Here is a 12,250-nt window from a genome sequence, read left to right as displayed (position 1 = left end):
CACCACCTATCTCCCAGGTGGTCCAGCCGGAGTGCCACTCACGTTCTTCACGACATTCGTCGTGCTGCAGTCAAGCTGCGGCACGAGCCCGAGCAGACGCAGAAGCCGCCCGCACAAGAGCACAGTACGCCAAACGCCAGATCGATATGGAGATTGAGAAGGCACGCATCGAGGCAACACTAAACGCTCTGAAGAAGGAGGGTGAGGCTGAAGCAGCGCTTGCTGCAGCTAATGTCCTGGAAGCGGCAGCTGACGAGGAGCACCACGCCATCGACCTCACTAAGCACGGCATCTCCCCCAAGACGCCTCCTTCCGTCAGACGTGCTCAAGACTATGTGAATGCTCACTTCAACCACAGTTTGCGAGTTAACGAAGAAGAAAAGACTGACGCAGAACAACTGGTCTGTCATTACGACTCTCACCATCAACAACAGAGCAAAACACCAGTTGCTTCCTTTGCGGGTGAGAATCCCACTGATTGTGTAGACAGGAAGCAGTCAAAGTCCCCTCCTACACACATAAAATTGGACATGTCACCCCAGCCCAGACGTTCAGTGACTCCACAGACTGAACTGTCAGACCTAGCAACCTACCTAGCACGCCGCGATCTGCTGACGGCAGGATTCAAGGTTTTCGACAACCGTCCTGAGTCTTACTTGTCCTGGAAGTCCATCTTCTGCAACGCCATAGAAGGCCTCAACCTCAGGCCCGACGAAGAGCTCGACCTCCTCACCAAGTGGCTCGGCGGGGAGTCACTTCAACACGCTCTGAGGATCAGGGCAGTCCATGTGAACAACCCACAAGCAGGCCTCCAACGTTTGTGGCAGCGTCTAGACAAGAGTTATGGCTCTCCAGAGGTAGTCGAAGCGTCACTTTTCCAACGTTTACAGACTTTTCCAAAGATATCCAATAAAGACGCTCACCTACTACAGGAGCTTGCAGATCTTCTGCTAGAGTTACAGTATGCACAAAGCGAAAGTTATCTGCCAGGCCTTAGCTTTCTTGACACCCCAAGGGGGATAAACCCGATAGTTGAAAAGCTCCCTTACGGACTCCAGGAGTCATGGGTGAAACAAGGGACAAAATACAAAAGAGACAATGGTGCAGTTTACCCACCTTTCTCATATTTTGTTCAGTTTGTAAATGACTATGCTGAAATGAAAACAGATCCTAGCTTTATGTTACAAAGTTCAAACATAGTAGCTCCAAGAGTCGACAAGCCACTAGTAAAACCAACCAAATACAGAATTCCGGTTGAAGTGAACAAAACCGAAATCGGTCAAACAAACGGCACATCTCAATCATCTGTTCTCAATCCGGACAAGCAATGTCCTATTCACCACAAGCCCCATTCACTCGCTAAATGCAGGGGATTTAGGTCAAAAACACTGGACGAAAGAAAAGGTATTCTCAAAGAACACGCTATTTGTTATAAGTGTTGTTCTTCCACAAGTCACAGAGCCAAAGACTGTAAAGCCATTGTCCAATGCTCAGAATGTAATAGTGATAAGCACGTGTCTGCCATGCACGCTGGTCCACCTCCATGGACACCTAAAGATACTACCCCTCTGCCTCAGAGTCACGGCGGGGAGTCCGATTCCACAAGCCCTGTAACCACAAGCAGTTGTACAAAAGTGTGTGGCCAAGGCCTAAAAGGTAAATCCTGCTCTAATATTTGCTTAGTCAACGTGTATCCCCGCACATCCCCTGAAGAGAAAAGGAGGATGTACGCCATGTTAGACGATCAAAGCAATTCATCCTTAGCCAGGTCTGCCTTCTTTGACATGTTTAATGTGAAAGGTACCGTGTTCGCATACACCATGAAAACATGCACTGGTTTATCAGAGACTGGAGGACGCAGAGCTAGCGACTTTGTTATTGAGGATGTGAATGGAAAAGTGTCCATGTTGCTGCCCATACTAACAGAATGTGATCAGATTCCAGATAACAGGGATGAGATTCCCACCCCTGAGGCTGCGTCGGCTCACCCTCATCTACAGGCAATTGCTTCGGAGATTCCTCCTCTGGACCCATCAGCAGACATTCTTCTCCTCTTGGGCAGAGACATCATCCAGGCTCACAAGGTCCGCAGTCAGGTGAATGGTCCAAACAGTGCGCCTTATGCTCAACACCTTGATTTGGGATGGGTAGTTATAGGGGATGTCTGCCTCTCAGGTGCTCACAAATCCACTGTGAACTCTTTTAAGACAAACATTCTTACCAACGGGCGCCCTACCTTCCTCACCCCCTGTGAAAACAACATCTATATCAAAGACAAATACACAGAAAACTGCCCTACACTTGAAAAGACACAAGTTGAATTGGGCAGACACATTTTCCAGCAAACAGCAGACGATGACAAAGTGGCACTCTCAGCAGAAGATGCTTTGTTCTTGGACATTATGCACAAAGACTTTGCAAAAGATGATGAGAATAATTGGATAGCTCCGCTCCCATTCCGCACCCCCAGACAGCGTTTGCCCAACAACAGGGACCAGGCCCTCAGTCGTTTAATGTCGCTCCGCAAAACGCTAAAAAGGAAACCTGAAATGAGAGAGCATTATGTTGAGTTTTTGGATAAAATCTTTCAAAAGGGCCATGCTGAACCAGCTCCTGCTCTCACTCCAGACCAAGAATGTTGGTATCTCCCTAGTTTTGGAGTTTACCACCCCCAAAAGCCAGGAAAAATTAGGGTAGTCTTTGATTCGAGTGCACAATGCAACAATGTTTCTCTCAATGATGTGCTACTAAAAGGGCCAGATCTCAATAACACTCTTGTGGGAGTTCTGATGCGTTTCAGGTCTGACCCATATGCAGCCATGGCAGACGTGGAGCAAATGTTTCACAACTTTCTTGTCAGAGAGGACCACCGCAATTATCTTCGCTTCTTGTGGTTCAAAAACCATGATCTGGACGGAGAAGTGCAGGAATTCAGGATGAGAGTACACGTATTTGGGAACTGCCCCTCCCCATCAGTGGCTATCTATGGACTGAAACGGTCTGCAATGGAGGGAGAAAGGGAATACGGCAGTGATGCAAGAGAGTTCATTGAACGTCACTTTTATGTAGATGATGGACTAAAATCATTCTCTTCCACAGACGAGGCCATTAATGTTCTCTGTAGGGCTCAGAAGATGCTGGCTCAGTGCAACATACGCTTGCATAAAATCTCATCCAACTGTCCTATCATCACAAGTGCCTTTCCAAGTGAGGACCTTGCAACAGACATGCAGGGCCTTGACCTCGGGCAGACTTCCCCACCCATGCAGCGCAGCTTAGGCCTGGGCTGGGACCTGTCCACAGACCTGTTCAAGTTTCAGGTAACAGTCAATGATAAGCCCTTCACTAAACGGGGAGTACTGTCAGTCATTAATAGTGTGTACGACCCGCTTGGCTTTGCTGTCCCAGTCATTGTAGAAGGCAGGGCCATACTGAGAGATATTTCCACTAACATTTGTGAATGGGACACCGAACTGCCTAAAGACAAATTACAACAGTGGCAACAATGGAAAGGCTCCCTCAAACATCTACAACAACTTGAAATCCCCAGAATGTACACATCAATACCACTGTCTGCAGCACCAATTAAGGGGATCCATGTCTTTTGTGATGCCTCCACTAAGGCAGTGGGCGCTGTTGCTTACCTCAAACTCACAGATGGGGATGGACACAGTGAAGTAGGATTCATTCTCGGCAAAGCACGGCTCGCCCCTAAACCAGACATCACCATACCCAGACTTGAACTCTGCGGAGCAGTCCTGGCTGTTGAGGTGGCCGAGTTAGTCCTGGAGGAGCTAGACATCTCAGTTGAACAGGTGAGCTTCTACACAGACTCTAAAGTAGTGCTCGGTTACATCTTTAACAAAAAGAGACGCTTTCATGTTTATGTGCACAACAGAGTGGAACGTATTAGGCGCTCTACACAAGGTCACCAGTGGCATTACGTGCCTACTCACTTAAATCCTGCCGATCATGCCACACGGGCATTACCTGCTGAGCAGCTCTCTAACTCCACATGGCTCAGTGGACCCACGTTCCTTACCAAATCAGAAAAAGGGCAAGCACAGGCAGAGTCGTTTGATCTTGTAGACCCAGACACTGACAATGAACTGCGACCTGAAGTCACTACTTGTGCCACCATTCTCTCAAAGGATAAACTCAATAGTGCCAGATTTGAAAAGTTTTCAAGTTGGAATGTACTACTTAAAGCTATGTCCAAACTCCAACACATTGCTCAGTCATTTAAGCAGAACACAGAGAGCTCCTGTCATGGCTGGCACAACTGTAATGAACATTTAACTGAAAAGCAACTCAATCAAGCTCAGACCACTATCATTCACACCGTTCAAAGAGAAGTCTATGCAGAGGACATAAGACAAGTTGAAAAAGGTGCACCTCTAAAAAACTCATGCCCACTTAGCAAACTGAACCCATTTATCGATACTAATGGAATCCTCAGAGTGGGTGGGAGACTAAAACGAGCACAGTTGACATCAGATGAAACAAATCCCATACTCATCCCTGGAAAGCACCACATTGCCCAACTCATCATAAGGCACTTCCACATGAAAGTATGCCACCAGGGAAGACATTTTACTGAAGGGGCAGTCAGAGCTGCAGGTTTTTGGATTGTGGGAGGTAAAAGAACAATAAGCAGAGTGATATTCAACTGTGTCACATGCCGCAAGCTAAGGGGCAGACAACAGGAGCAGATCATGGCTGAGCTACCAGAAGACAGGCTGTCTACAGACCCTCCTTTCACACATGTAGGCCTTGATGTGTTCGGTCCCTGGCCTGTCACAGTCAGAAAAACACGTGGTGGGCAATCAGATGCAAAACGATGGGCAGTCATATTTACGTGTATGAGCACACGCGCCATTCATATTGAAATTATAGAATCAATGGACACGTCGTCGTTCATCAACGCACTGCGTCGTTTCTTCGCCATTAGGGGTGCAGTCAAACTTCTTCGATCTGATTGTGGGACAAATTTTGTGAGTGCCTGCAAAGAACTGCAAATAGACAAACAAGGCTGTAACAACAGCAAACTACACAGCTTTCTCAAAGACTCTGGCTGCAAATGGCATTTTAACCCCCCACATGCGTCACATATGGCTGGCTCCTGGGAGCGCATGATTGGGGTCACACGCAAAATCCTTGACGCAATGCTTCTAGAACATAGAAATGCAAAACTTACTCATGAGATATTAGTGACATTAATGGCTGAAGTCACTGCAATAGTAAATGCTCGACCACTGACAGCAGTTTCTACAGATCCGGAAAATCCTGTCATTCTTACCCCTGCCATGTTGCTCACGCAAAAAGTTGCGACCCCGCCAGTCCCACCGGGCCAGTTTGAAAGCAGTGATCTTTTCAGAGCTCAATGGAAGCGTGTACAATACCTCTCCGAAGTCTTCTGGAGCCGATGGAAAAAAGAATACATCTCAGGACTTCAGAACCGACGCAAATGGAAAACAGTAAAACCAAATCTACAAACAGGAGATGTTGTTCTGCTAAAGGAGACACTTGAACATAGAAACAACTGGCCACTTGGACTAATCACCAAAACCTTCCCAAGTGCGGACGGACTTGTCAGGAAAATAGAGGTGAAGATTTTCCGCAAGGGTGAACTCAGAGTCTACACCAGACCTATTAGTGAGGTTGTGTTGTTGGTATCTAAGGACAGTACTTGAAATCCAGTACTTTGTTTCGTTGCCTTTATCTGTATTTACATGTTTGATATGGGTGACATTCTACCAATGTCAGGCGGGGAGTATTCTGTCCCTCTGGTTTTTTGATATTCTATTAGTTTTTATTTCTGGTGCATTTCTGCGTTTGCCCACAAGGTGTCGGTATTATCCCTTAGTTTTCGGGGGTCTTCTTCGTTTATTGTGTGTGCGCTACACTGCCCCCGGTGGTCTTTTATCGTAAGCAGCAGGCATAAAGTAGTCTGAGAAAAATGTCCGAAGCTGTTGACATCCTACAGTCTCCTACATCTTTGGGAAGCTATACATGCCATAATCTGTAAGTAACAATGTGTAACTTCGTTTTTCTTATTTTGTGTTACGTTTTTGATTACTTATAAGGTTATTTCAACTAACAAGAAAACACGTTTTTGTATTAGGCAAGCTTTGTTGCTAGCTTTCTTTCTTAGGTTACACAATAATTGTAACCGTATTTCTGTTAATGTATTTACAGTTTTACAAAGCCAAAATGAGAGGAAAACTGGTCTTCAGTAAAGAACCTCAGAAGAAACACTGTGTCCTGTTGTTCCTGGAGCCATCTTCTCCTAGGCTATGTTTAAGCTCGCTGCATAGGTTGAGTAACCTCACGCTCAACTGAGGGCAGAAGAGCGTTCATTGAGCAAAGATTATACACACACATACAGTAGATCAGACAAATCAAAAGTCAGTGTAAAAAGTATTGTGTTTTTGTTGATCGTCAGGTCAGAGTTTGTGCTTGTGCTACATACCTTATTGTTGCTCATGTAATGCAGCCTCATGCGCTTCATGTAGGTGGTGGTGAGGGGCAGGTTGAAGTCAATGGCCTCGGTCGCCAGGGAAGTCAGCCTGTCGTTTTCTGAAAGAGAGAGGGCGAGAGAGAGGGGGGAGGGAGGGAGAGAAGGAGAGAGAGGAGGTGAGAGAAGTGGAGAGAGAAAGAAAGACAATGAAAGAGGACAGAGAGGGGAGGGGGAGAGAGAAAGAGGAGAGAAGGCGAGAGAAGGGGAGAGAGAAAATGACAGAGAGAAAGAGAGGAGGGGAGAGAGAGGACAGAAAGAAGGAAAGAGATGGATAGAGAGAGAGCAGGATAGAGAGAGAGAGAGAGAGAGAGAGAGAGAGAGAGAGAGAGAGAGAGGGGGGGGGGGTGATGCATTTACAGTGATTAGTGTTAATTATGATAGTGCATTACAATGTAGACTATTAACGGGCAATTACACCGTAATGAGAATAAAATTGTCATGTGAAATGTAAAAACTAAAGCTCGAAGGTAATTAATTACATTATGAGCAAAGTTGAGTGAAACAATGAAAAATAGAAAACTGGAAATACCATATAGAACACAAAGTGAAGGGCCCGCACTCCCCTGTTTGAGAACCAGTGGACTGCACAACACGCAGCAGGGTCCTTATTGATTGGTGATAGATTGGTTTGGGGATGTGCGATTAAGGAAGAGGTGGGGGGTCCTCGGAGAGGGACAGGGACAGCAGACAAGCTATGACAGAGACATGGGGGGTCGATCAGGGCTAAGACTCCTGGTGGGACAGACAATGATGGTCCAGACCTGAGACATTTCCTCTTGACAAGTGGACAACATGTGGAGATACGGCCCAATTACAGTAGTTTGCGTAGGAGTTCAGTCGGGGGTAGTAAAAGGCATGGATGGTGGTAAGAATTAAGAGCATTTTTTGTATCATACTATAGCACAAAATTGGGATATGGAAGTGTGGAAATGTATTTAAAGTTGGAATTTATTAAACTGAATAAAACCAATGGCATGAAATAAAATAACCTAAAATTGATATCACTGCATCAATAGAGCTGTGCCTTCACTCCAGCTGTGGCAGTGGGCGGTGCAGACAGGCACCTGTCACTCTGGGTGTCTTCAATTAAACACAGTATTTTATCTGTCCGGTAAAATCATATCACCTAATTCGGGTCCAGTTTAGCAGAGAAATGAGACGCAGACGCAGAGAGTGGAATGAGCGCAAGCAGCAGCCCTCGCTAAGACCCCTCTTCAGGCTGAACTAGCAAAGGCAACATTGGCTGCGGAGAAGTTGCAGAGTTATGCAGTAGGCATAGTTGCAAGGAAATTGTAGCTTATTTGAACAGTACAAACAAAAATTGCAGGATTCTTGGAGGGTCTATCTATCTATCTATGGTGCTGTCAACAGTCATCATTGTTAGTGCTAGTTAATGTGAGCACGGCACCGGGTTGCCTACGCATATCCCCCCCCCCACCCCCCTTCAAATATTTTTATTACAGATCACGATTCATGTGGATGACCTTTTTCAAGATCAAAGCGGAAATTTTCATCGAAAGGTTTGCAGGCCTGAATGAAAGTTTGCTTTGCGCCCTGTTTGTGAAATGTGCTCCAATGTTATTACGACTAACCACCGCTGATGCTCTCTTCAGTCATCAGGTGGTAAACGCTCTGACACATGTTGTAAATACAGCCTTTTCTGACTTATTCACCAAAACAAATGCTGCCGCTCATACGGCGGCTGCTTGTATCCATGGGTGTGAGCATACATAAGATAAGATAAGATAAACCTTTATTAATCTCACAAAGGAGAAATTCACTTGTTACAGTCGGCGTTACTTCACAGTCTTATTGTACAGTCTGACAGCAGTGGGGATGAAGGCTTTGCGGTAGCGCTCCGTCCTGCACTGAGGGTGTCTCAGTCTGCCACTGAGAGAGCTGCACAGCTCTTCTACAGTCCCGTGCAGTGGGTGGGAGGTGTTGTCCATGATGGAGGTGAGCTTGGCTAACACCCTCCTGTCCCTCACCTCCTCCACAGAGTCCAGGGGGCAGCCCAGGACGGAGCTGGCCCTCCTGACCAGCTTGTTCAGTCTGTTCTTGTCCCGCTCTGTGCTGCCAGGGGCCCAGCACATGGCAGCGTAGTGGAGAGCAGAGGCTACCACAGAATGAGCAATGAGCAACATGAGCAACCATGTGGCGTTCTGGCCCACCTCCTCCAAGCAGGCCAAATTTCGGAACAGCTACACTACACTACACAAACAACTCGCGCTAAAAGGGCTTTCTGCGCTTGGGCACAGTTTGGATGGAAATGTGAGTGTGCCCTTAGAGGAGATCGAGTGTGTTTGCATAAGATCGAAGCCAAGCCTCGACCAAAACTGTCCTTGCTCCAGGCGGAAGATCAGGGCCATTGTATTCATGTCTTTGACCACATGAATAAAGTCACTGGTTTCCTCCTCGCTCCAAAAGTGTGGTGCTGCGTCTGGGATTCGCCGTGTTAAGCTCCGCTTCTTGTGTATTTCCATTGGCTGCGTGCCAGACATAGACAGTGCAGTACTTCATGTACTCAAAAGACCAGAAAATGTATTGGACATTTTTTTTGCCAATATTGCCAATTTGAAAATTATATGTATACATTAAGAGAAATCAAATGAAGAACAAACCTTACAGAGGCCTTTACATCTGCGGTAAACAAAAAAACTGTTGAGATTCATGGTAAACAAGTGCTCTGATTATAAACTGCTCTGATTCTTCACACAAACACAAGAATCTATCTTGACTTTTATCGATATACAGTAATTATATAAAAGTTCAGGCTCCTCCCAGAGCTTGTGTACAAGGTCACATTCTGACCACAAGGGCAAAGTAGAAGCTTCTGTGAAAAGAAGCAAAACGTCCTCAACTCAACCTAACCCAGTCCAGTCCATGATTTCAGCTTCACTACGGTTCAATACATCTCCTTTAAATTCCAGCACAGACCCATACGCAGCAGTAACCCTCCCCATCTCCGGTGTCTCAGCGTGAGCGACATCGAGACCGCGCTCCTGCTGCACGCGTCAATTAAAGATGGCCGCTCCCCTCTCTGATTAGCTGCATTTAATAATTCACAGATGAACTTTAGAGCTCCCACTCCAGTCTGGCTGAAGTGCGTGTTTATGTATCCGTGGTGTTGGTGGTGGTTGGCGGGGGTAGATCTCGGACCCCCTGCTGAGCAGGAAGGCAATTAGCTGTGCCTCTGTGAGTGGGACCGGCGAGGGCAGGGGCACGCACAAATAGAGGTTGTGGAATGCGAGGAGAGGCTTGTTATGACTTTGTTTGATTAGCGGGTTAGGCGGTAGATGTCTTGTTGTTAGATCCGCATTATCTTTTATGTAGTGCCATTAGCCGCGGGCACCGCTCTTCACAAAGGAATGTTGACATTACGAAAATTACAAAAGGACCTATCAATTCAGAATTTTACAGCTGTTTAGTGACTACAATCTGAGACTAGTACTGTTTTGGTTAAGCTTTGCTGGATGGATGTATGGATGTATGGATGTATGGATGTATGGATGTATGGATGGATGTATGTATGTATGGATGGATGGATGGATGGATGGATGGATGTATGGATGTATGGATGGATGGATGGATGGATGGATGGATGGATGGATGGATGGATGGATGGATGGATGGATGGATGGATGGATGGTATTTTGAAATCAGGCCTCATGAAGAAAAAAAGATTTTATCATTCATTGTGATAAGAATTGCAATTTAAATTTCAAAATCAGGACTAAGTGTGTGCATTTCATACAGGTCCAATAGCTTTAACATTTGACAAGAGGCAGAAACATGACGTGTACATGTTTGTTTTTTAACCAAGTAGTGTTTCCTGGACTTTTTCCGTAGGTAAATATTAAACGAAGTTTTCCCTGGGGAACGCTTGTGGCCCCCTGAAAATGGTTCTGCAGACTACTTTTGATTCCTGGCACACCCTTTGAGAACTACTGATCTAAACATTCTCCAACATGGTTTGCAGGTTTTAAACATAATAAAAGGCCATGCCAAGGGCACAATCCTGGGTGAGAGAAAAAATCGTTTATTATATTATTATTATACTCGCTAGTCTCCACATTTGATATTCTGAGATTATGAGTGATTACAAAGAAATGTCCAACCCGTCACACAGTTCAGCTGTAGACCAGTGGTTCCCAACCCATTCCAAAAACTATGGCCACTACAAATGAGTAAAAGAATGAAGGCAAAAAACAATTTCAAACAAACTGCAATTGGAGTGTTTGATGCACCCGTGCTCCTTTCTTATAAACTACGACAATATTTTCGCTAAACTCGGGGAACAGGATTCAAGAGACAGGGGAATAATTATGGATAAATATTAGAGTTCAGCTCTAACGGTTTGGTTCACGGTGCAGGACCCGTGGTTTGGTGCATGGCGGTAGTGTACAATAAAAAAAAATGAGTAGGTTTTGAACTGAAATAGCCTAATGATTGTTATTGGACAGTATTTATAACCTTCCAATAAAATTGGCAATGCTTTCAAAGCTGCTTTAGAATAAAATGTACCTCTGGGCTCACAATACGTGAAAGCAAAATAGAAAACAAATGGTTCAGCAGCAAAGAAAAAAAAGAAAGAAAAAAACCTACGCAGTGCAGGCCATGCGCTCATGAAGTTGTAGTTTCATTTTCGCTTTGACTCACACGGAGGATAAATCAGTGGGAGCAGCGCGTTTGATTAGAGGCTCATGTTTGAGCAGGTTTTGGGCACGCACACGTGCACACATACACACACGCACACATGTCGCCCTGTTTGGATGCGCGCACACATACATACACACGCGCACGAACACACACACACGCGCACACACACATCGCCCTGTTTGGATGCACGCACACGCACGGCAGTCAGATCTCGTGCACTCGCGTTTTTGTGACAGCGGGTTGTCCTCGGACAGCAGCACCACCAACCACACACACACTCAGTACTGTCGCCAGGCTTCCTGGTGTTCCCAAACGGTCTCCCATCCCAGTCCTAACCAGGCCCTTCCCTGCTTAGCATGCGAGGAACGGTCTCCCATCCCAGTTCTAACCAGGCACTTCCCTGCTTAGCTTCAAAGTCGGTATGGGAAATAAACATGGCGGCGCCCAGGCGGCGGCCATTGAGATAGCGTTTTCTATAATAGATGCCACAATCATGGGTGATGTGTTGAGTTCATCAGCACTATCAAGTAGTGACTAAAAGCAGCGTAGCTTCCCAATCCTAAGAGCATTCTGACAGTCTGGTTGTCAAATTAATCACAAGAAAGTCACACAGTTGAGTATTTTCCCCCCGCTGTGACCATCGTCTCATCCCGACACACCAGGCCTCGGTGCAGAAGGAGCTGGTTTCCTGGGCCATTTTCTTGGATGAGAGACATTAATTAGGCTAAATGAAGAGAACGCCAGGACACTCCAATGAATCCTGGTTCATAATGAGAGACAGGCGCATGCAATGGGACGACCGGATGCGAGATCGGATGAGGGCTTCAAGAGGGTGCCTTTTAATGGGATGGGACGCTTCAGGAAACAAGTTGAAGGGATTGGCCATGTTTTCACATTGGATGTCTTTATTGTTACCTCACCTAACCTTGCAAGTTCACAAGTCTCCTATCGTAGTATGGTTTTCCAAGTCATCAACTGAGCTGGTTTGTTGAAGTAGAGAACATTTCACCTAATCTCTCAGAGGCAAAATGTCCAATTGATCAAACAACGAAAAGACACATTATATTGTGT

The 12,250-nt window shown here is 45.9% G+C and overlaps 1 protein-coding gene across 1 annotated transcript in view; it reads right to left on the bottom strand.

The window, feature by feature from the left end:
* The window catches only part of LOC306964180 (nucleolar protein 4-like), a 251,440-nt gene that overhangs the window by 169,662 nt on the left and 69,528 nt on the right, over positions 1 to 12,250 (bottom strand). The window contains exon 4 of the mRNA XM_079558126.1: positions 6,473 to 6,579. Within this exon, the coding sequence (XP_079414252.1) occupies positions 6,473 to 6,579 (107 nt within the window). The remainder of the gene's footprint in view (positions 1 to 6,472; positions 6,580 to 12,250) is intronic.

Source organism: Gobius niger (genome assembly GCF_951799975.1).
Source record: "Gobius niger genome assembly, chromosome: 6".
Classification (NCBI taxonomy): Eukaryota; Metazoa; Chordata; class Actinopteri; order Gobiiformes; family Gobiidae; genus Gobius; species Gobius niger.
This window is presented reverse-complemented; position numbering and strand designations above follow the sequence as displayed.